A 24,619-nucleotide genomic window follows, 5' to 3' on the forward strand; every position below is an offset into this window, starting at 1 on the left:
TTTTGAGATTATAGGAATAGCTCTTCTGAAAGTTAAGACTGACAACTAAAAATTCTTGAATCTAATATATAGCTGAAGGATACCATATACTGCTTTTATTATACTCCAGTGTGCAAATCCTCCCAGTAATAGGATAATATTAGGATTTTTATTATGTATACTAACTTCACTAGAAACTTGGGTGACATGTGCATTCATTCTGTTGTTTTACCCTATGTCTTTTACATTTAATTTAGGTAGATGGTTCTGCAGACAGCACAAAAATAATATTCCAGTTCTTCCTCCATTAACTGAATGCTATGAAAGAGGTATTGATTTGTAAGGGAGGCTCACAGAAGCAAACGCAGCGGGCCAAGGCCACTGATAGTGAGTTACAAAGAAATCTACGTTCTTGGACTCAGATATCTCAAAAATGCAGTACTGCCTCTGGCAAAGGCAGCATATGAGGGAAAACACAACAGGCAAGAAACAAAACTGATCCCCTCTTTGTAGCTAGAAGGCAGCTACATAATCATATAAGCACGCAAGGCCCTAGTCTGCAAGGACGGATAGAAAAACCTAGGTCTAGTGGTGGGGAACTGAAAGTAAACTGAGGGAGGGGCTAGCCTCGGAGCAGGGGTAGAAAAGGGGGCCCTCTCGTCTCGGAGAGGGCTGGTGAGCACACGACACACCTGGCCAGCCCTTCTTACCTGCCGTGAAACCAGTCCTGGCACATGTCACACTCGATCATGAATCGGGTCACATCATAAGGCAGCCGACAGAGGCAATACACCGGCACCGAGGCCATCTTCACAGGGGGGTGGGTCGCTTTGCGGCGGGCCAGCTTTGGGCCTTTCCGAGGGTCAGAAGGCAGCAAGGAGCGCTTTGCCGAGAGCCTAGCCTAGAAGGCGGCTGGACACAAACACCACTTGTTACAAAGTGAAGCCGGCCCCCCGGGTTTCCGAACCGTCCCGCGTCCCCGCCCCCACCCCACCCCCTGGGTACCAACCTCCGCGCGGAGCTAGGGAGTCGGCGAGCCGGCCGGGACGCAGCCCAGCTGCTGAGTGCCAGGGAGCTGAGCGGAGAAAGTCCACCCACCTCCCGGGAGTTCTTCCCCCTCAGCGGGAACAGAGAGAACCCTCTGCCTGCGCTCGCCTCTGCCCAGCCGTCCAAACGCCTCCCTCAGCCCTCCACCTCCGCCGGCCCTCAAGTCGGTGACAACTTCTTTCCGGGTTTCAGGGAAATATCGGAAAGCTTTCGGGAAGCTTCTTTAGTCCCTCAGCGGAGCCTGTCTCCGCTGGCCTCTGGCTTCCCTTTATCAGGACGCCCAGCACGGCAGAAAGGATGAGGCTGGGCAGAGGGAGGCTGAGGGAGAGAGACTCCCTCGCCTCCAAATAGGAAGCCCCGAGATGCGCGGACGCTCAAAGTCTGCGCGGCTTACCCCCAAACCGCCCCGGAGCCCCCGGGAAGAGGAGCCGCAGCGCCGGGCAGCCCACTCCAATCTCGGTTCGGGGCTGCCTTCGGAGTGGCAACGCTGCCGTCCGTCCTTCTCCACAGCCTCCCCTCCCGGCCGGCCGCCCCGAAGCGGACCAGGTCGCAACCCCAAAGCTGACAGGAATCGCGCCTCAGCCCCGACACCGAACAGGATCCCCCCCCGGAGCCCCGGGAAACTGCCCAGAATTGCCTTACACCCGGTAAACTGAGCGAAGACTTGTCTTGCCAGCGCTCCCAAATGGCAGGCACTGGCTGGCGGTCCTCTCAGTCGGCCGAGCGCCCTGCCGCAGCCCTCGACTGTTAGAGCCTTCACCCGACGCGACAGTCTCGGCGCTCAAGCCCCTTAAACTTACGAGGATCTTCTCTCTGCGCCTCCCCGACTGACAGGAAAGCTCTTCCCGCCCCCAGCGCGAGCGGAACGCCCTCGGCCGAGAGCCCTACGGGAGCGTTTCCATGACGAAGGCGCTGGGAGTCCTCTAGACGCAGGGCTCAGCCCCCGAGCCTGGCCGGCGGCTGTGCTCGCTCCGGGGCAACACGGCTCTGCTGAGGGGCAGAGGCTAGCCGGGCAGTTCCGGCCCCCGCGGCGGCGCGCGGGGAATTCTGGGAGCGCCACCGTGAGGCAGGGAGCCTTACTTGCCTTCTCCTAGAAACCACATGCCGCGTCACGCAGTGCTCGTCGTCGGCCGGGGCTCGAGGGCTGCAGTCACCACAGACCTCGCGCGGGCTGGCCGCTCAGAGCCTTCCAGAGGGCGAGGCCTGACCGGAGGGGGGCGGGGGCCGGCCGGCCGACCGGCGAGCCGCTTTGTCGCTGGCTCGCTCGTCAGGAGGCAGGCTCGAGCCGAGGAGCTGGCCACCGGGTCTGGAGAGACTGCCGGAGGAGTCGCCAGGAGGGCCCGGGACCAGGGGCAGGAAATTCAAGGGCATTAATAAAGTTTATTCAAAATAACGAGGAAGTTGAGGCGGAGAGGGGAGGAGAAACATGGTAAACAGCTACCATATTGAGAGTGGCGGCGGTCCGGGAGGAAACAGGCTCGCCGCCATCTTAGGAGGCCCGGGCACGGGAGGTGAAGGTGGAGCCCCGGACGTCAGGCCGCCGGTTCCCTGTGACGTCACGGGGCGGGGCGCCACCTTGAGGAAAGCGGGGCGGCGCCCAGCGGAGCCAGGGACGCGCTTCTCCGAGGGGCGGCCCCGTTGGCGCTCGAGACCTTGAGCGGAGAGGCGGAGAGGCCGCCATCTTAGGCGAGGCAGTAGTTTGGCTCCATTTTGAGTGGGGCCTGGAAGCCAAGTCTCCCCTACCTGTGGGCAAACTGGGCGTTCGGAAAGCGGCCCCGTCCTTCTCCCTCCCTCCCTCCCTCCAAACACGCGCTGCTCCTCCCTAGTCTCCTCCTCTGAGGGGAGGCGAACTCTGACTCCCAACTGCAGAAGTGAGCTGGGTGGGCTGCGGGGGCGGGCTTCAGCCTCCCTGCAGCTCCGCTCCGCTTCTCAGAGCGCACTAGGTCTTCTGCCCACGGCTGCTGTGGTTCAATCTTCACTCTGTGAGAGGAAAACTTGTGATTACCACCAAACCAAGAAACAGGGTTAGAGTAGGCAAGTGATTCCAGAGTCTGGAAGTTGAGGACAGCCCCTTCTGGTTTCTCCCACATTGAGCTGTCAGTTTTCCTTTCTGTCCCCAAGCTCTCTTCACCGGCCCTGCAGGTTCAATTCCGTCAGGAGCAAATACAGTTTAAGGATTTTCATACATCTGTACCAGGGTTTTCTGACTGAATGTAGTATGCTTCAAGATGGCGCTGTTTTTTTTCCCCCTCAGACATTAATGAAATAGCTCTAGTTCTTTTACTGTATTACTTTCCTACAGGATCCCATTAGTTTATAAAAGAAAGTGTATTTAAAAATTGTTTTCTTACCAAAAGAGGCAAAGGGGTGTGGAAAAGAGAATGTGTACACAACAATTTTTCTGACTGGCAAACAGAAACATAAGGAGGAAAAGATGTTCATTAAGTGAATATTAATTTTCCTCTCTCCTGTTTCTCCCATTTCCCCCTCCACCTCAGACTCAGCTTCTTGAGTTTGTGATTACCAGCTGGTGGAGAACCCTTTAAAACCATCTGAGAGGATGGGGCATGAGTTTAAGATGAAAGCAAAGCAGACGGGAGGAAAGAGAAGAAGAAAATAAGCTAAGAGCCTCAAAGGCTGCTTGCTGTTAGAAGCTATACTTCGGGAGACCAAGAGGATGTATAAAGATTTCCTAAGGCATGGGATATGCTCAGTTGAGAGTAATACTTGCTTAGCATGCACAAACCCCAGTATTCAATTCCCAGCACTGCGTACATGGTAGCCCTTGTACTCAGGGGGATCAGATGTTCAAAATCATCCTTAGCTGTGTAAGTTCCAGCCCAGCCTGGGACACATGAGATCACAGATAAAAAAAAAAAACTTTAATAACATTGTACACAAAAATAAGGTACACAAATGCATAGAGGCGCATGGGGAGACAAACTGTAAGGAATTAGGTTATGATATTTTATAATACAAAAATGAAAAGTTTAGATTTTATCCTTTAAGGAATAAGAAACTACTGAAGGTTTTAAAAAAAAGTGTATGTATGAAGTGCGTGAGTGAATGTGTGTGAACCATGTGTGGGCAGGACTGTGTGAAGGTCAGAAGAGGGCCCTGGACCTGGAGTTAGAAGAGGACATGAACGGTTATGGGTCCTGGGAATTGAACCTGAATTCTCTGCAAGAGCAATAAGCACTCTTTACCATTGAGCCTTTTCTCTGGTAACTGAGTCATATTTGCCTTAGCCAGAGGAGTGTGCAATTTTATTGGGCCCTGAGCTTATATATACAATGAGATGAAGGGACTGGAGAACTTCCTTAGAAAAGAATATAGACCAATAAGTACTAAAGTTAGCTTCAAAGATGTGCAGTTAGACTATTTTTAGGAATAAATCCAGCATCTAAGTAATAACTATGACCAGAAATGATACAAGCCACACATAAATGTCCTGTAAAACACGAACTAAATTTAACCCCCAAGACTTATTAGGTAAACCTCAAATTTTCTTTTTTGTATTTTTTTTTTCTGAGACAGGGTCTCACTATGTAGCTCTGGCTGTCCTGAAACTCACAGAAATCCACCTGCCTCTGCCTCCCAAGTGTTGGAATTTCAAAGAGAGCTCCAATGCCCTGTAACATAAGAAAAACTATGACGAGGCTCTCTGTGGAAACAGTTTCAGAAAATTGCAGACTTTATAAAACATACTAGCATGCCTCAGTATAACATGGTGACAATACTTGCACCTTAAGTTCTTTAACTTTTCAAAGAATCAGGGAGGGGGATTATGTTTCAGTAGACTGAAATGAAAAGAAATGGAGATTAAGGTCATGAGGGGGCCAGAAGATTGTCTGGTAATCTGGATATTTGGGAGGCTGAAAAGGCAGACCTTTAGGACTAAACAAAAGCTTTAGGTGAATAAAGAAAAGAGATATGAGTTCATTTATGTATGATGGTACCACTGCCTGAGCCAAGGTATACAGAAAAGCAGGTTTTGTGGGGAAGAATAAAATGTAGTTTTAACTTGGAGCATGTTAAGGTGTATGTGTGGAACATTAGCCCACCCAATCATGATTTTCTTCTTTTCAACCCCTTTTCCATTCTTCTTTTGATTGGCTTTGGTTTATTTTATGAGACAGGGTTTCATTGTTTCATTGTATAACCATGATGGCCTCAAACTCACTACGTAGCCCAGGTTAGCCTCTAACTCATGCTCCTACTTTCCATCAACTATTGTTAAAGGATAAAGCCAACAGTTCTTTGTTAACCAGCACCAGGTACTGTACTGGATGCTGAGGATGTTCATGAATAATAAAATAAAAGTTCACTCGTGCTTATTGTGCACCTGCTATTCTAGACACCGGGGATTCTGAAATGAATAAAACAGACAAGATCCATGTCATCTTGTGACTCACACTCCAGTAAGGGAGACAGATACTGGAGTCAAATAAGACAGTTCCTAATTGTAGTGAATGCAATCAGGAAGACAGAACAAGTTACAAAGTAGACAAAGATCCAGAGAGAAAGCTACTTTTTAGATAATATAGTCAAGGAAGGCCTCTCTGAGAATGTGACTTACAAGTTTAGACCTGAATAATAAGAGCAACTAAGAGCAAGACAAAATCAATGTGTAAAGGCCCTAAAATGGTAGTGGGAGGACGTGGTGTGGGACAGGTCAGGGTTAGGGTAGACTCTGTAGACATGAATACCATACATGCACTCTTGAGAAACACACAATATAATGAAGAAAGTGAGGCAACATTAACAAGATAAAGGGGGAACTATGGCTATGGCTACCTAGAAGTGTGAGCGACCTGTGTGATAGCAAAGAGCCATAGTTAAATTACATATGCAATTCCTCCCCCTGGAAAATTCCTCTGCATTCTTCCTGAGAAGTGGGATGGGGAAGCTAAAGGGTGTGGTAAAAGGCCTAATTGTAAGAAACTGAACCCAAGGCAAGTCTGAGTTGCTAACAAAGAGCTCCTGTCACTGTCAAAGATGGAAGTCAGCCTACTCCTGCCCCGGAAGTGTGGTCTTGTCTCTCTCAAAAAATTGTATGTGATCTGAATTGGCTCTCATAGCCCAAGGTTGCTCTGAAAGCCTTCCTCCCACACATACTTGTCTACTCTACACTTCTAAGCCTTTAACTAGACAGATAATTGAATGCATTCAATCAGATAGCCACCACTAACCTGGGTGATTCATCCATTGACTAATAGCCTGCTAGCAAGAATCTTCAGAGGGATCTTTTCACCTCATTTCCCTTCATAAATGTACATCTAACTGTTGAGAAAAAAAAACTGATGAGAGCTAAAGTGAACTACAATGCTTGAAAAGAGATGGGAACAGAATGGGGAAAAAGAAAAGGATTAAATAAGACAGACTGGTTTAAAAGCTTAAAAGCACGGTATACAAAAGAGCAAATAATGACATCATCTGAGGATTGCTATGTGATTAGCACTGCTCTGAACATAGGCTTGCATATAGGCCAGCGGGTGGTACTGTCTTGTGACCCCAGCTTCTCAGGAGGCTGATGAAGGAGGGTTACGTGTTTAAGGTCCACGTGAGTTTAAGGCCAGCTGGGACAACTTAGTGAGGCCTTGTCTCAAAGCTGCTTTTAAACTTTTTTCTTTTATATGCACCTGTATTTTGCCTGCATGCATGTCTGTGTGAGGGTGTCAGATCCCCTGGAACTGCAGTTGCCGACAGTTGTGAGCTGCCATATAGGTGCTGATAGTTGAACCTGGGTCCTCTGGAAGAGCAACCAGTGCTCTTAACTGCTGAGCCATTTCTCCAGCCCTTCAAAACTATTTTTGAGACATGTTTTCTCTATGTAGTCCTGGCTGTCCTGGAGCTCCCTATGTAGACCAGGATGCCTCAAACTTACCAGGCTTCAAAATAAAACTTTTAAAGGTCTGAGGATATAGCTCTGGTACGTTGTTTGCCCAGCATGTGAAAGGCCCTGTGATCAATCCCCAGTCCTTAATAAGGAAGTAAATAAATAAGCAATCATATAAACTCTTCAAATATTAATCCAGTCCTCATAGCAACCCCTTGAGGTGGGTACCAATAGTATTATGAATGCAGAAACTGACTATAAACACTTTTTAATTCACCTGCTCAAGGTCACATAACCAGTATGTGTCCAACAAAGCTGGGTCCCTGATGATGTAGGTCGTAATGGTTAATATATTGGCTGTCAACTTGACAAGAACTAGTATCTCTAGGAATGAACCTCTAGCCATGTCTGTGAGGGAATTTCTAGATTGTATTACTTGAGTTGTGGCGATCATTCTGAATTGTGGGTAGCACCATTCCACGGGCTGGGGTTCTAGGATAAGCAAAAAGGAGGAAATTACAAGTTGAGCATCAGCTTCCAGTTCTGCTTTCTGACAGTGGATAAAATGTGGTCAGCCACTTTTGTCATGACTTCCCTGCAATTATAGAGCATACCCTCAAACTGTGAGCCAAAAGCAGCCCACCCTTCCTAAAGTAGCTGTTTTCAAGTATTTTGTCACAGCAATGAGAAAAATCAACCAATAGACCTCCAGAGTCCAGGTTATTATCTACTCAGTTATACTACTAGTGTGGATTGTTTTGTTGTTTTGTTTTGTTTTTGAGACAGTGGTTCTCTGTGTAACAGCCCTGGCTGTCTTGGAACTCACTATGTTTATCAGGCTTGCCTTGAACTCACAGAGATCCATCTGTCTCTGCCTCCTGAGTGCTGGGATTAAAGAAATTCACTACCACCGCCCAAGCACTGGTGTGGATTTAACAGCATCTTTGGTATGGATGTTATGAAAGAAAGTAATCAGCAGTTCTCTGCACACTCTTGGAAAAAAACCCCATCAGAATGATGGCCCAGTTGCCAAACCAGGCAGCCAAGAATTCCTAGGCTGAACTTTTCAGTTATATAAAAATAATAAAGCCACTTTCTAATTCATTATATGACCTCTGCATTTTACAGGGGAAATGTTAAAAATGACATTGTATGGATTTATATTTAAAACCGAACTCAGACTGAATCCAATGGAAACTGATTTGTATGAAAAATTCAGTCTTTTGGGGGAAAGATGTCTAAGAATCATCAACTGTAGATATACTGAAGTTTTGCATTTTGAAATAATTTACCAGAAAATTATCGCAGACTGGGGATGTAGCTCAATGGTAAAGCACTTGACCAGCATACAGTAGGCTCTGGACTCTATTTCCAGTGCTGAAAAAAAAAAACAGGGTTATTTAGGCCAGGAGTGGTGGTGCAGACCTGTAATCCCAGCTTTTGGGAGGCAGAAGAAGGTGGCAGCTACAAATTTCAGGCCAGCCAAGGTCATACAGTGAAACCCTGTCTATATTTAAGAAGGAGGAGGAGGAGGAGGAAGAAGAGGAAGAGGAGAAGAAGAAGGAGAAGAAGAAGAAGAAGAAGAAGAAGAAGAAGAAGAAGAAGAAGAAGAAGAAGAAGAAGAAGAAGAAGAAGAAGAAGAAAAGAAGGGACTGGATTGGCAAATGTAGCTCAGTTGTAGAGACTTGCCAAGCATGTACAAGGTTTCATTCCAGTATCTACAGAGTAAGGGAGAAGTGTGGGGAAACTGGAGGAGCATATGAAATATTGTCATAATGATGCAAGTCAGAACCTTGTACATACTGATCAAACACTGTCACTAAATAACACCCCTAGCCTATAAACTGCTCTCTTTTTTGGTTTTCCAAGACAAGCTTTATCTATATAACAGTCCTGACTGTCCTGGAACTCACTCTGTAGACCAGAATTCATAGAGATCTGCATGCCTCTGCCTCTTGAGTACCGAGTTTAAAGGCATGCGTCACCACCACCTGGATAAACTACTTTTTTCTAAGAATATTTTTATTGACTCTTTGGTAATTTTATATATTTATGTGTGGTGGTTTGAATAAGAATGACCCGCATAGGCTCATATATTTGAATGCTTAGTTATTAGGGAGTGGCACTATTTGAGAAGGATTAGGAGGTGTGGCCTTGTTAGGGTAGCTATGGCTTTGCTGGAGGAAGTGTGTCACTGGAGGTGGGGTTTGAAGTTTCAGAAGCTAGGCCCAGTGTTTTTCTCTTCCTGCTGCCTGATGATCCAGATATAGAACTCTCAGCTACTTCTTCAGCATGCCCCCATGCTCCCTGCTATGATGACAATGGGCTAAATCTCTGAAACTGTAACCTCTGAAACTGTAAGCAAGCCCCAATTAGGTGTTTTCCTTTATAAGAGTTGCTGTTGTCATGGTGTGTCTTCACAGCAATAGAACACAGTCTGTAATGTATCTTGATCATATCCAACCCCAACTCCCCTCCCTTTCCCACTTTCACGGGAACACTAAACATGTTCCCTCCCCCTTTCCCTTTCTTTCTTTTTTTCTGTAACCCACTGAGTCTTTTTAAGGCTACCTACTGGAATGTTGATAGATTTTCTTGGCTTGATCTTTGGTGCAGGTCTTGTTCAGGTGCTAGGAATAGTGATATCACTGACACATCATAAAATATTATTGTGGTCTTATACCTCATGTTGTTTTCAATTATATTGAAGTTGTGGACTGAGGGTGTAGTTCAGTGTAGAGCATTTATTTACCACACACAGAGCCCTGTATTCAATCCCCAATACTGCAAGTAAACACTCAAAAAGCAAAAAAAAAAAAAAAAAAAAAAGAAAAAAAAAGTGTTGGTGACAAAATGATTGAATCTGTAGAAAATCAAGCCAAAAATACCTTGTGACTAAGAAGTCACATTAATAACATTTTATTATATAAAATATGAAAATGTTTTAGAATTGGTAGGTTTATGCATTGTTGTATACCATTATTACCCCTAACATGGTGTGTAAGTAATATAGTATTTTTTAAAAAACCTTCTTATTTAAGAATCTTGAATGTACTTACCTTCTGTTTCCCTGCCTTTGAATGAGGAGCACTTCATTTTCAATTTGTACATACCCCCAGAAAATTAGAGGTTCTCACCCCAGCTGAACGGTTCTTGTGAGCTAAACCTAGATTACAGTGATTCAGATATATACACTCTTCTAACCAAGTACCTCTCTATTGAGAATCCGTGTGGGGGTGACTAGATGCCGTATAATAACACAAATAAGGAGACTAATGTGGATATTCACCATTTTCACATAAAAAGAATTATATTGTGTTATGCCAACTGCTTTTACCACTTGACAAAATAACTTGGAGACCTTTCTATAAAAATGATTCCCCCAATCCTTATATTTCTACAAGGAATTCCCTTCATTTGCATGAGTCTAAATTTATCTCCCCACTACTCTGATGGATAAAATGGCTTTACTTTTTCACTTTTATAGGGATGTAATGAGCATACTACTAGGAGCAGTCTTGTGCTCAAGGGTTTTTCTCTAGGTAGGCCCTCAAAGGTGGGTTCCTGGGGCATAGAGTAATGGTATTTCCAGTTATAAGGGTAGAAGTGTAGCTGTATGGGACAGCACTTGCTTAATGTGCATGAGCCTCGGTTTGATACTAGTATTGATCTTTTAAAAAATGCATACTGCTAAATTGTCTTTATAAAATATGTCAGTTTTCACCCGTATTAAGAGATATCTTCACATTTTTCAAATTTCCTAAAAACATGGCCTTTGAATTATTTTAAATTGTCAATCTGGTGGGTGAAAAGTTGTAACTCATCTTGGTTTCCTTCCCTCTCTATATTTCTTTTAAATTTTATTTTATTTGAGACAAGACCTAACACTGCAGCCCATGCTGGCCTTAAACTGCCCTGTCCTTCATAGTGCTAAGAGTTACAAGTTACTATATCTAGATCGCGTCTATTTTTATTGTTATCATTAGCATATATTAGTTGTACAAACAACAAACGTTGGCAAGGTCATTCCAGTGATCATTATTTAGTGCTAATGAGAATACTGCTTACTGATTTGCCTGCTCCCAGGCTCATGTTGAGCCACTTATACAGCTCAGGCCTACCTGCCTATGGAAATCAGTATATCACAACAAAAAAGCAATTAGTCCCATCTCAAAATATTAAAAATAGAGCTTTTATATGAGGTCGGGCATTTTAGTACAGGCCTATAATCCCAGCAAATAGGGCATTGAAGTAGGAGTATGGCCATAAATTCAAAGCCAGACTGGGCTACATACTGAGTTTAAAGCCAGCCTGAGCTACCGTCTTAGCTATACTTCTTCTGGTAGAAGATGCTTAATATAAGCCTAATAGTGATATAATATTAAGCTTAATAATAGGGATACCTGCACATTCATATTTACTGAGGGACTTCATGATAGCCAGTTACAGGATTAGTCTAAAATGGCCATCAAAAATGAAAGGGTAAAGGAAATGTAACTATGCACAATGAAGTTTTATTCAGCTATAAAGAAGAATATAATTATTTCATTTGAAGGCAAATGGAAGAAATTGGGGCTGGGTAATGTAACAGTGGTGGTCCAGATGCTGGAGAGGCTAAGAACCTGATAGTTACTCAGTCCATAATGCAATCTGTTGCTGAAAATAAGGAAGATTCCTGGAAGGTCACTATGTCAGTCCACACGGGAACCTGAAAAGTTGGATTCTTATATAATAAAATGGCAACAGCAGCAGAGATAGACATACTCACTAGCAAGAAAGGCAGGCATGTAGGCAGGCAGGCAGGGAAGCAAGCAAGCAAGCAACACTTTTTTATTTGCATCTTTATATCTGCATCACAACTGGAATGTAGTCTGGTATGGGGGAGGTCTTCTTCCCTCAGCCAATCCTTCCTGGAAATATCCTCTAGATTAGTCAATAGACTTGTCTCTTAATTGATTTCAGATCTAATCAAGTTGACAATCAAGTTGAACCAAACCATTATGGGGCTGGAGAGATGACTCAGAGGTTAAGAGCCCTGGCTGCTCTTCCAGAGGTCTTGAGTTCAAGTCCCAGAAACCACATGGTGGCTCACAGCCATCTATAATGAAATCTGGTGCCCTCTTCTGGCTGGCAGGCACACATGCAGGCATAACACTATACATAATAAGTAAATACATCTTTTAAAATAAAAAGTTTAACTACTTGTTTATGGATTGTATTGCCATGAAGAAGTATAAATATGTGAGCACTTGATATATTTATATCAATCTTTCTTTTATGACTTCTGTTTTGTTTATTATGTTTTCACTATTTTCTATTAATTTTCCTTCTTTTCTTTTTTTTGGATTTTCAAGATAGGGTTTATTTGTGTATCTTTGGCTGTCCTAGAACTAGCTCTTATAGACCAGGCTGGCCTTGAACTCACAGAGATCTGCCTGCTTCTGCCTCCCCGAGTGCTGGGATTAAAGGCACGCACCACCATACCCAGCATTTTCCCTATTTTCCATTAATTACATTTTTAGTTAGTTTATGAAGTAGTGTATTTCTACATTTTTTATATATTGTGTCTTATTTAACCCGTCTCCCACTTCCATAACCCCATTCCGTCCCAACTGAAGACTTTCCATGTTAGTATTCCCCTCTCAACCTGCATTTGTCATTCTTTTTCACCCAGAACCCATGCCCCATGCCTCCTTTCTTGATTCCTGGCTTTTACAGGTACTCAGCAACTCTACTACAGAAATATAAAGCTTTGAGGCTAGAATCTACATATGAAAGGGAACATATGGTATTTGTCTTTCTGGGCCTGTGTTACTTCACTCAGTATATTTTCCAGTTCTACTCATTTTTCTGTCAATTTCATTATTTTGCTTTTCTTTCTTTCTTTCTTTCTTTTTTTTTTTTTTTTTTTTGAGACAGGGTTGTTTTGGTGTAACTCTGGCTGTCCTGGAACTCACTGCATAGACCAGGTTGGACTTGAACTCACATAGCACCTCCTGTCTCTGTCTCTCAAGTTCATTTTTTTTTTGTTTTGGTTTTTCGAGACAGGGTTTCTCTGTGGTTTTGGAGCCTGTCCTGTAACTAGCTCTTGTAGACCAGGCTGGACTCGAACTCACAGAGATCCGCCTGCCTCTGCGTCCCAAGTGCTGGGATTAAAGGCGTGCGCCACCACTGCCAGGCATCTCAAGTTCATTTTTAAAAATTAAATAGTTTTCTTGATGTTTAGTTTTTTTTCAGTTCTTTTCTAATAATGACTTAGGTTTTGAAGTTATAATTATATAATTTCCCCCTCCGTTTTTTTTCTTCCAACGCTTCTCATGGGCTCCATTGCTCTCTCCCAAATTCAGTCTTTTTTCTTTAATTGTGGATGCATATGTATATATATTTGTATACATACATACATATATATCCCTAAATAGATAAGTACAATGTGCTCAGTGCATATGTTACCTGTGTTTATATGATCTCAGTGCTGACTGCTTTGTGCATCCTTTGTCTATTATAGGTATTAATCTCCTGCCCAATGTACAGTCAGCAAAGGTTTTCTCCTATTCTGTAGCCTGCCTCTTCACTAAACTGTTTCTTCTGATGTACAGAAGAAGCCTTTTTGTTTATTGATTGTTGGTATTATTTTCTGAGTGCCCAGAATCCTGTTCAGAAAGTCTTTACCAGCACCTTGTAAGTTGAAGCTTACTCTCCCTTCTAATAGTTACAGGGAATCAGATGGAGGTCCCGATCCATTTGGAGTTGATTTTTATTTGGGTTGGGAAATAAGGATCTAGTTCATACTTCTGTGTCTTGATATGCAGTGTTTTCAGCACCGTTTGGTGAATAAGCTGTCGTTCCTGTAGTGTGTATGGTTTGGTCTCTGGCAAAGATAGAATGGCTGTAGTTGTGTGGGCTTCTATTTAGGTTGTCTGTTCTTTTCTGACAGGGTTTCTCTGTGTAATAGCCCTGGCTGTCCTGGAACGTGCTGTGTAGACTAGGCTGGCCTCAAACTCACAGAACTCTACCTGCCTCTGCCTCCTGAGTGCTGGGATTAAAGGCTTGCAGCACCACACCTGGCTCTGGGTTGTCTGTTCTACTCCACGGAGCTATATTTATGGTCTTGCGTCAGTACCATGCCGCTCTTATTACTACACCTCTGTAGTATAACTTGAAATCAGGCATTGCACAATATTCTCTTTGCTCTGGATTGCTTTGACTATCTGGGTCTTTTGTGCTCCCATATGAATTTTTCAGATTTTTTTCTTCTATTTCTGTGAAGAATGCTGGGGGAGTTCTCCCCCCCCCCCACCTCTCTATTTCTCTCTCTCTTGTTTCTTTTAAATTTGTAGAATGTTTTTGGTAGGACGACCATTTTCACAATATTTATTATTTCACCATGTGAGCATTGGAGATTGCCTAGATATATTTCTATTGCTGTGATAAAGACCATGACCAAAAGCAACATGAGGAAGAAAGGATTTATTTTAGCTTCTATTGCCACATTTCAGTCCACCACTGAGGAAGTCAAGACAGGAACCTGGAGTCAGAAACTGAAGCAAAGACCACAGAGGAATGTTGCTTACTGGATTGTTCCCCATGGCTGGCTCATCTAGCCTTTTTCTACAACCCGGGAGGGGTACTGTTAACAGTAGGCTGGGTCTTCCCAATATCAATCTTTAATCAAGAAAATGCCAAACAGTCTTGCCTACAGGCCCATCTGATGGAAACATTGTTTTAATTGAAAGTCCCTCTGTCCGATTTCTCAGATGGCCCAGGCTTGTGTCCAGTTAAAAAAAACAAAAAGACAAAAAAAAAATAATCAGCACAGAGGTCTTTCTCAGTTTCTTCAGTATTTTAAAGTTTTCATTGTAAAGGTCTTTCACTTCCTGTATAGGTTTATTCAAAGACATTTTTGATGCTACTGTGAGGGGGGTTGTTTCTCTGATTTCTTTCTTAATATGCTCGTCATTGGTATATAGGAAAATTACTGATTTTAATGTTAATTTTATGTCCCGCCACTTTCCTAAAACTGTTTATTGACTCCAGGAGTTTTCTGGCACAGGCTTTAGTGTCTCTTATGTATAGAATCATATCATCTGCAAGTAGTACTTTTTGTTTTTGTTTTTCAAGACAGGGTTTCTCTGTGGTTTTGGAGCCTGTCCTGGAACTAGCTCTGTAGACCAGGCTGGCCTCGAACTCCCAGAGATCCGCCTGCCTCTGCCTCCCAAGTGCTGGGATTAAAGGCGTGCACCACCACCGCCCGGCGATGCAAGTAGTATTTTAACTTCATTTTTTGTCATCTTTTAATTTTCTTCTTATTACTGTTGCTAATCTTCTAGTACTGTATTGAATAGGAGTAACCACCCTTGTTCTTGATGTTAGTGCTAATGCTTTGAGTTTAACATAATTTTGGCTATAGTTTTTTCATACATAGCCTTGGTTCTGGTGAAATATGTTTGCATAGCTCCTGGGACAGGGGTAATGAAAGGATGAAAAGAAAACACAGGCACACAGTAAAGCTGGGATCAAGTGGACTGGGCTCTCTGATGGAGAAACTACAGCACCCCAGAATCTCGGTGTGTTTATTATACACAGTTAAACAGAAAGGCAGGGTTGTTGCATACAGTTGAACAAGGAGGTGGGGCTATATACAAGGAGCTGACCAAGGAGGCAGGGTTATTATATGTGGCTGAAAAAGAAGGCAGGTTTAATTTATTTTGATAGGAGCAGTTTCTTTAGGGAAGCAATCTACAGGGCAAATATAAATATCTAGAGAGAGAATGCACTGGTGGATATTTTCTGCGCACACTATCAACATTCACACATGGGCTAGAAGGTAGCTTTGCAATGCCTCTGAGCCTCACTGTGGAAGGAAGGCATTGCTATTTCCCCATGGGTCTGAGGCTCTAACAACACACATTCACTTAGGCCTTTTTTTGGGAGGAGGGGTTCAAGACAAGGTTTCTCTGTAGCTTTGGAGCCTGTCCTGGAACTAGCTCTTGTAGACAAGGCTGGCCTCGAACTCACGGAGATCCGCCTGCCTCTGCCTCCTGAGTGCTGGGATTACTTTTTTTTTTCGAGACAGGGTTTCTCTGTGGCTTTGGAGCCTGTCCTGGAACTAGCTCTGTAGACCAGGTTGGTCTCGAACTCACAGAGATCTGCCTGCCTCTGCCTCCCGAGTGCTGGGATTAAAGGCGTGCGCCACCATCGCCTGGTTAAGCCTCCACATACTCAGGGCTTCCTCTGCTCCCCATATTCTCTTCATCCTTAGTCTCTTCAGAGCTCTTATTACAAAGGGACATTATATTTTGTTAAAGCCCTTTCTGTATTTATTGAGATGATCATGTGACTTTTATCCTTGAGTCCATTTGTGTAATGAATTCTATATATCGATTTGCATATGTGCATAATCCTTGAGCCTCTGGAACGAAGTCAACTTGATCATGGTTCTTTTTGATGCATTCTTGGATTTCAGTTGTAAGTATTTTATTGTCAAGAAATGTTTACACCTATCCTCATCAGAGAAACTGGTGTATAATTATCCGCTTTCTGTTGTGTCTCTGTCTACTTTTGCTGGCTTCATTACAAAAAGTTGGGAAACATTCCTTCCTTTCTATCTTATTCAATAATTTGTTAGGTATTGTTTTTCATTCTTTTTTAAAGGCTTGGTTAGAATTCTGCTTTGAATCTATCTAAATGCAGAATTTTTTAAGTTGATTTTTTTAAACTACTGCATCAATCTTGTTGCTTGTTATAAATCAGTTAAAATGATCTAATCTTGGTTTAACTTTGGTATATAATAAGTATTTATGAATTCACCCACTTATTTTAGATTTTCCAATTTGAAGAATTGGGATATATAGGTTTTTAAGGTATAATGATACGTTCTAAATTTCATTGATATCTGTTGTAATCTTTCCCTTTTCTTCTCTAATCTTATTGATTTAGGCCTTTTCACTCTCTCTTTTTTGGTGAACTTGGGTAAGAGTCTGTCAATTTGTTTTATCTTTTCAAAGAGCCAGCTGATCATTTCATTGGTTTTTGTTATTTTCATTGTTTGTTTCTATTTCATTGATTTCTGCCCTGATCTTAAATATTTCCTTCTACTATTAGTTTGGGTATTGATTTGTTTGTGTTTGTTCAGTTTCTTAAGATGTGTCATTAAGTTAGCTACTTATGATCTCACTGATTCTATAGTGCATGCATTTAGAGCTATAAAATTTCTTCTTGTGTCTGCCTTCATTGTGTCCAATGGATTTACGTAGGGTTTATTTTCATATTCGTTCACTTCTAGGAAATCTTTTATTTCCTCCTTGGTTTGTTCAATGGTTCCTTTTATTATTATTTAAAGATTCATTTATTTAATATGTATACAGTGTTCTGCCCGCATGTGTGCCTGCACGCCAGAAGAGGGTCTCATTAGAGATGATTGTGAGCCATCATGTGATTGCTGGGAATCGTCTGGAAGAGCAGTGAGTGCTCTTATCCTCTGAGTCATCTCTCTAGCCTTATTATTATTTTATCATCACTTTATCACTGTTATTACTGTGCTTCTCTCTCTGTCTCCTTGTCCCCCTCTGTCTGTCTCTGTGTGTATGGCGGTGCAGAGTATGGGCCATTGTGGGCCATGGTGCACATGTGGAGGTCAGAGGAAAACTTTCAGAAGTTGGTCCCCTCCTTCCACTGCGAGTTCTGGGGATCAAACTCATATTTTCTAGCTTTTGGGGAAGTGGTTTTATCCATTCAGTTATCTTGCCAGAGAAGGAATTGCTCCCACACATTATTCAAGTGAGCTGCTTAATCTCCAGGAGTTGGGTATTCCTATTGTTTCACTTGCTGTTGATTTCAAGATTTAATCAGCATGACCAGACAGAATATGAGGAATTATTTCTATTTTCTTGTATTTGTTGAAACTTGCCTTGCTTCCTAATGTGTGATCTAATTTAGCATATAAATTAGATCTATTGGTCCTCAGAAGAATGTGTATTCTGTAGTGTTTGGATGGAATGTTCTGTAGCTATCTGTTAGGGGCATTTGATTTATGATATCATTTAACTCCAGTGTTCCTTATTTTTTATGTCTGGATGGTGAGGGTGGCACACTGAAGTCGCCTACCTCAACATTTGTGTTGAGATTAATCCGTGATTTAGTGCCTAGTAGTCTTTGTTTTATGAAATTGGGTGTTCAGTGCATATGTGTTTAGAATTGTAATAACCCACTGAGTCCAATTAGTGTTTCCTATCTGTGCATGAGTGTAGAGCACCATTCCCTGGAGCACAGCTAACCAACCGTGCTCCTCACTGTGGAAGAAAATTGACTCTTTCTCCAGCACTCATCAACCACCAAAAGCGTCTCACAGGTTTCTCTAAATTTGCCATGGACTTTTTCTGGACCATGCAGTTTCTTTCTTTCTTTCTTTCTTTCTTTCTTTCTTTCTTTCTTTCTTTCTTTCTTTCTTTCTTTCTTTCTTTCTTTCTTTCTTTCTTTTTTTCCTAGGCTGCCTGCATCTGCCTCCCAAGTGCTGGGCTTAAAGATGTGCACCACCACACAACTTAGTCCATTTTGTTGATGCCTGAACTTCAGTTGTGGAGATACTTGTTGCTGATTTGTGGAAGGGATAGCTAAAATTATCTCCATATGGCTAGGGATGGCATGGCTTCTGATTACACAGTGCAGCAAGGAAGTGTGCAGGAGGTGGGATTGAGGAGTTGCTCGTTCTTGGATCTCATGAGCCAGGGTGCTTGTAGAGTGACAGGGGGTACTCTCTGGCTCCATGAACCTCTTTGCACACAAGGCTGGCACGTGGGCCAGGAACAGCACTCGGCAGTTGTGCATTCTTGTGGACTAGGCCCTTGGCAGCAAAGCAGAGTTTGTGCTGGGATTGGGGGGCACACCACCTCTGCTCTCACAAGCTACAGTACACACAGTGTGCTAGGACTGCACGTTGGAGATAGGAGGCAGAGTTGCGTCCACATAGCAGGAGGGGATTCTGCTATGTGTGAAATTAAGCTTTGGAAACTGGAGACTATTAATGCTGATTCATAGCCTGGCTGAGGAACTCCGGCCTTGGCTAGCTAACAGCAGGAAGTTGGGTAAGGCTAAAGCCTCCTGGCTTTCTGACTTCTGGAACAATAGCCTAGGGTGTCCAGATCTCTGGGGAAATGGGTAGAGGCCAAAGCCTCCGGGGCGACAGGAAGCCCCAAAGGCTCTGCTGCTTAGGTACACTGGCCTCTGGACAAAGGGTGAAGACCATTGATTTTAAGATCTTTTTTTCTCCCTGGTAACTACTGTTGTTGGACCCTAGTGTCCAATCACCGAGGAGGAGGAGTCACCCCAAGAGACCATCTCTCATCACAGCTGATGTAAAAGCATGAGGATTTTATTAATTCTGTCATGACAGGGTCTTCCAGCAGTCGGGAGGCTAGAAGACCCTGAATGTCTGGTACAAGCTATTTTTAAAGGAAAAAAACCACAGAAGGAAGGGGCTATTAACTATTATGATTGGCTTATTCAAAAAGGCTATTACCGGGCTGGAGAGATGGCTCAGTGGTTAAGAGCATTGCCTGCTCTTCCAAAGGTCCTGAGTTCAATACCTGGCAACCACATGGTGGCTCACAACCATCTGTAATGAGGTCTGGTGCCCTCTTCTGGCCTGCAGACATACACACAGACAGAATATTGTATAAATAAATAAATAAATTTTTTTTAAAGGCTATTACCAATAATTGGCTGGAGAGTGGTTGCCAGATCAGATGAGGGAAAGGGAAACTTCTGAAGGTCACTTTGCCCCTTCCCAAGGACTAAGTCAAAACATCAGTAACTGAGTTAACACCTAAGGGTTATCTTGCCCCTGTTCAGGGAGATGGAAAGTTCCCAACATCTCAGTACATGCATGCATAGTTTTTATGTCCTTGGTTTCCAGGGGAGGAGGGGAAGTACTAAGAGTTGTCAGAAATGGCTTCAGAATTGTCTTAAAGTTCTACACTGTATTATCTTTTGCCTCATTCTGTTATAGTGCCCCCTACATACATTTTTAATTTTTTTGAGTGGGTGGCTTTTCAAGATAGGGTTTCTCTGTGTAGCCCTGGATGTTTTGGAATTCACTCTGTAGACCAGGTTGGCCTCGAACTCACAGAGATCTGCCTGCCTCTGCCTCCCAAGTGTTGGGATTAAAGGTGTGTGCCACTGCTACCTGGTTTAATTTTATCTTTAACTAATTTTATCCTCTCTCCTTTCTAGTACTTTCTTCTCTTAGATCTTATGGCTGCTAGCTTCACAGTTTAACTCAAATATTGCATTTTCCTGGGTAGTGGTGGCACATGCCTTTAATCCTAGCACTTTTTTTTTTGTTTTTTTGAGACAGGGTTTCTATGTAGCTTTGTCTCCCAATTCTTTAGTTAAGAAGTATAGACTCAAAATGTTGGCAGGGCTCTCTTTTGGTGGTTGTAATCCTTGACGTTTTTTGTTATGACAGAGTCTCATGTACTCCAGTCTGGTCTCAAACTCCTTGTGTAGCCAAGGATGACCTTCAAATTCTAATTCTCCTAACTCCACTTCCTGAGTGCTGGGAATATAGGCATGCACCCAGCATAATGTGCTAGGGATGGAACACAAGGCTTCACAAACGCTAAGCAAACCTTTACCAATTGAGCTACGCCCACAACACGGACATTTCTTGCCTTGTAAACTTTTTTTTTGAGACAGGGTTTCTCTGTGTCATTTTGTTGCCTGCCCTAGAACTAGCTTTTGTAGACCAGGCTAGCCTCAGAACTCACAGAGATCCTCCTGCCTCTGCCTCCCGAGTGCTGGGATTAAAGGTGTGTGCCACCACTGCCCGGCTTGCCCTGTAGACTTATGACTGCTTCTGCATGCTATTTCTTAGTGTGTCTGAATTGCTTTCTGTTTTGTTTTGTCATCTTTTGTTTCTGAGACATGGGGTCTTACTATGGTCTAAGCGGGCTTGCCTCAGCCTCATGAGTCATGGCAATTCAAGCATGTGCAACAGTGCCTAGCTTTAATTTATTCTTGTTCACTCATTGAATTGGACATATCCTGACATAGTATGCCTCATTTTAATGTGGTAATATCTGTAAAGGCACTCTCCCAGTAGTGTCACAAGTCTCATGAAATTTGGGGAATATTTTTAAAATTGTACAGAGCATCACATTTTTGTTTTCCTGAGATGGGGTTTTACACTCTATTTCAGAATGTCCTGAACCCCAGGTTGGAACCTCAGGCTGACCTTAAACTCATGTTGATTCTCCTAACTCTCCTGAGTCCTAGTATTGTAAGCATGAGAACATCATATTTTAAAATTCACATAGAAATCATGTCTAGATTAGAGTCCCACGTTTTTCATTTTCAAAAGCATCACTGGGTCCGGGAATATAAATCAGTGGTAGAATGTTTACCTGACACACACAAGGCCTGAGTTCCATACTAGCTCCAAAATATTAATTAATTACAATTTTTACTGACTTGATAAATCATACCAGTATACACCTGGAAAAGTACACATGGGAGCATAATGAGAATATTTCTGAGGATGGGTGTTAGGAAACTCATTCTGCTGGTGGCAGGCAAGATGATTCAGTGGGTAAAGGCCCTTGCTACCCAATCTAATGACCGGTGTTACTCTGACAAGTTATTCTCTGACCTTCACATACATACAGCCTGGTGCATGCACACACATACATAAATCTGCAAAAAAATATAAAAAAGCTCGTTCTGTCGTCTATTAAAAACACTACAGTTAAAATGACTAAAGCACTTTAGCACAAGAAAATAATTAGATTGGTAGTGGTGGCACACACCTTTAATCCCAGCATTCAGGAGGCAGAGTCAGGTGAATATCTGTGAGTTCAGGGCCAGCCTAATCTACAAGAGCTAGTTCCAGGATAGGCTCCAAAGCTTCAGAGAAACTGTCTTGAAAAACAAAAAAAAAAAAAAAAAAAGAAAAGAGAAAAGGAAAGAAAATAATTAGATCAATGAATAAATAGGTTCTATTAGAAAATCAAAATATATAAGGAAATTTAATTTACAATAAACGTAGCAACAACCAAAGCCCTACACCAAAGCCTCAGGGAATACCGTGGATGGGGGCAGAAAGACTGTAAGAACCAGAGGACCAGGAAGTCTACTGTGAGATGCATTTTCTAGATATGACAGTAAAGCTGCTCCCATGAAATCTCAGCAATATGGCTACCTGAGTTGATATGCCAAGGTAGATGGGGGAGTCTCAGGCAGCCCCAATCCTAAATGAAGAGCTATGGGTAATCACTGGTTGTGAAGAAAGAGAGAATTAGTCTTTTTCAGGGGTGATTTTCCTAACTGGCTATCGCTTACCAAGTGGTAATCTTTGTATATAAATGGAGTCAGTAGGTTACATTTATATATTTATTTACTTAAATATATGTAACAATAATAATTAAAGGAAAGAGGCTATGAGTTTGAGAGGGAGAAGGATAGTGGGACAGGTGAAGACTTGGAGGGAGGAAAGGGAAGGGGCAAATTATGTAATTATATTTTAATTATAAACAAATAAAAAGAATGGAGAGGGGTCAGGATAGAGTGGTGCTCCGAGTTTTTCAGTCTTCTTTTTGCATACTTCTGTTCTGTTTGAATAGTTTTATCTTAGGTTGAGTCTTCTTTTCTCATTTGTTTGTTTTTAAAGAAAGAATAAAGTATTATCTGAGCAAGGCATAGGCCAGTTTAAATTTCCTTCTGTTCTGAAAACATTTGCTATATTGAGAAACATGACTAAGGTGTTGGCGGTGCACACCTTTAATCCCATCCTATGGGAGGCAGAGGCAGGTGGATCTCTGTGAGTTTGAGGCCAGCGTGGTCTACAGAGCGAGTTCCAGGACAGCCAGGGCAACACAGCGAAACCCTGTCTCATAAACAAACAAACAAAAAACAAAAGAAAAAACCATTTCTCCTTCCTCATGAGTCTATTTCTATGTCTCTAACTGATCTGGGCTCAGCTGATGGTGGCTGTGCTTATTTGTGTAAGGGTTGTCTTTTGATGGCTTGACTAGAGGATGAGTTGGGCCTTCCATACTCTAGAATGTGTGTGTGTGTGTTAGTTCCAGGGTCCAAGAGAGTGATTAAAATATGCAAGGAGGAAAGATGAGGTCCAGAACTGGACATTTGCTCGTCTATTGATCAAAGCAAAATATAAGACTAGTCCATACTCAAAGGATAGAATAAGGCAATTACCTACCTACCTACCTACCTACCTACCTACCTACCTACCTACCTACCTACCAATTTGAGCTATGATCTTGCTTTGTTGTCCAAACTGGCCTGGAACTTGCTAATGTAGGCCAGACTGGCCTCAAACTCGTGAGCCTCTTGGTCCTATCTCCTGAGAGCTTGGATTACAGGTATACACCAGCATCCCTGGTTTAGACATTACCTCTTGTCGAAATTTTTACTTCCAAGTAGGGGTGTTTTGCCTCATGTGTATGTCTGTTTACCACATGTATGCCTGGCATCTGTGGAAGCCAGAAGAGGGTGTCAGATACTCTGTAGCTGGGGTTATAGATGATTGTGAGTCGCCATGTTGGTGACTGGGAATTGAACCCAGGTCCTCTGGAAGGACAGCAAGTGCCCTTAACCACTGATCAATCCCTCTGGCCCATTAGATGTTAACTTTTTTTGAGACAGGGTTTCTCTGTGTAACAGCCCTGGCTGTCCTGGAACTCACTTTGTAGACTAGGTTAGCTTCAAACTCACAGAGATCCATCTCTGCCTCCCTAGATGTTAACTCTAACTTTTTTTTAAAAAAAAGAATTATTAGATTTTTAAAAAATATCAAACCAAGTTCCCACTCTCTCTCCTCCTCCCATTCCCTCCACACACCCTCCCACCCCACTCCCATCCACTCCTCAGAGAAGGTAAGGCATATTGCTTAGTGGAAGGTCCAAGGCCCTCCCTACTATATCTAGGCTGAGCAAGGTATCCATCCAAAGAGAATAGGTTCCCAAAAAGCCAGTACATACAGTAGGGATCAATCCTGGTGCCAGTGGATAGGCACCCCTGACCACATGAGGACTCCTTACCACACCAGTGGGAAAGACTGGGTCACTATTGTATATAAGATATCCCCTGAGACAGGGTTTCTCTGTCCTGGCTGTCCTGGAACTTGCTCTGTAGACCAGGCTAGTCTTGAACAGAGATCCACCTGCCTATGCCTCCTAAGTCCTGGTATTAAAGGCTTGTACCACCACTGCTTGGCCACTATTATATTCTTAACTTTACATACAAAGACTCAAGAGGTTAGGTAATAGCAACAACCCAAAGATGATGAATCAAGTCTACACGGAGCTGTGTTATCTCTTCTTGGGATGCAACTCACCCCAATTTACTCAGTTCTATTCTTTTTGGGTATAGTATTGTACTTTTAAGTTTTAGAAGCAAAAGTAGATTTTGGTCATATGCCATTGCCTTACTCAGTGGGTGGACTTTCTATAGTCTGAGTCCTAAGTGACAATGTACGATACACTTGGCCTGTCAATCCATGTTAGACAAATACCATAAGTAGTAAAGTTTTGCTGGGCCTGGTAGCAAAGTCTGTAATCCCAGCAACTCAAGAGGCTTGGGCAGCAGGATCACAAGTTAAAGGCTGGCCTGGGCTGTAAAGCAAGTTCAATGCTAGCCAAGGCAACTTAGGTGAGATACTGTTTGATTTTTCTAAAGAGTATTTGCGTGGTTACAGCTCAATGGAAGAGAATGTATACCTTTGGTAAGTCATAAAGATTTGGA

General features: G+C 42.9%; 1 protein-coding gene across 5 annotated transcripts in view; it reads right to left on the reverse strand.

The window, feature by feature from the left end:
- The window catches only part of Phf8 (PHD finger protein 8), a 91,888-nt gene extending 89,452 nt beyond the window's left edge, over positions 1 to 2,436 (reverse strand). The window contains exons 1-2 of one of the 5 annotated variants that reach the window (XM_050128314.1): positions 2,111 to 2,436; positions 690 to 891 (exon numbers count right to left, since the gene is read on the reverse strand). In XM_050128314.1, coding sequence (XP_049984271.1) covers positions 690 to 787 — 98 coding nt within the window. In that variant the 5' untranslated portion in view covers positions 788 to 891; positions 2,111 to 2,436. The other 4 variants (XM_050128315.1, XM_050128312.1, XM_050128316.1 and 1 more) reach the window with 4 other exon arrangements.
- Between the last annotated feature and the right edge of the window lie 22,183 nt (positions 2,437 to 24,619).

The sequence above is a fragment of the Alexandromys fortis genome, unplaced genomic scaffold (genome assembly GCF_014885135.2).
Source record: "Alexandromys fortis isolate MF-2015 unplaced genomic scaffold, M_Fortis_MF-2015_v1.1 scaffold_295, whole genome shotgun sequence".
NCBI lineage: Eukaryota > Metazoa > Chordata > Mammalia > Rodentia > Cricetidae > Alexandromys > Alexandromys fortis.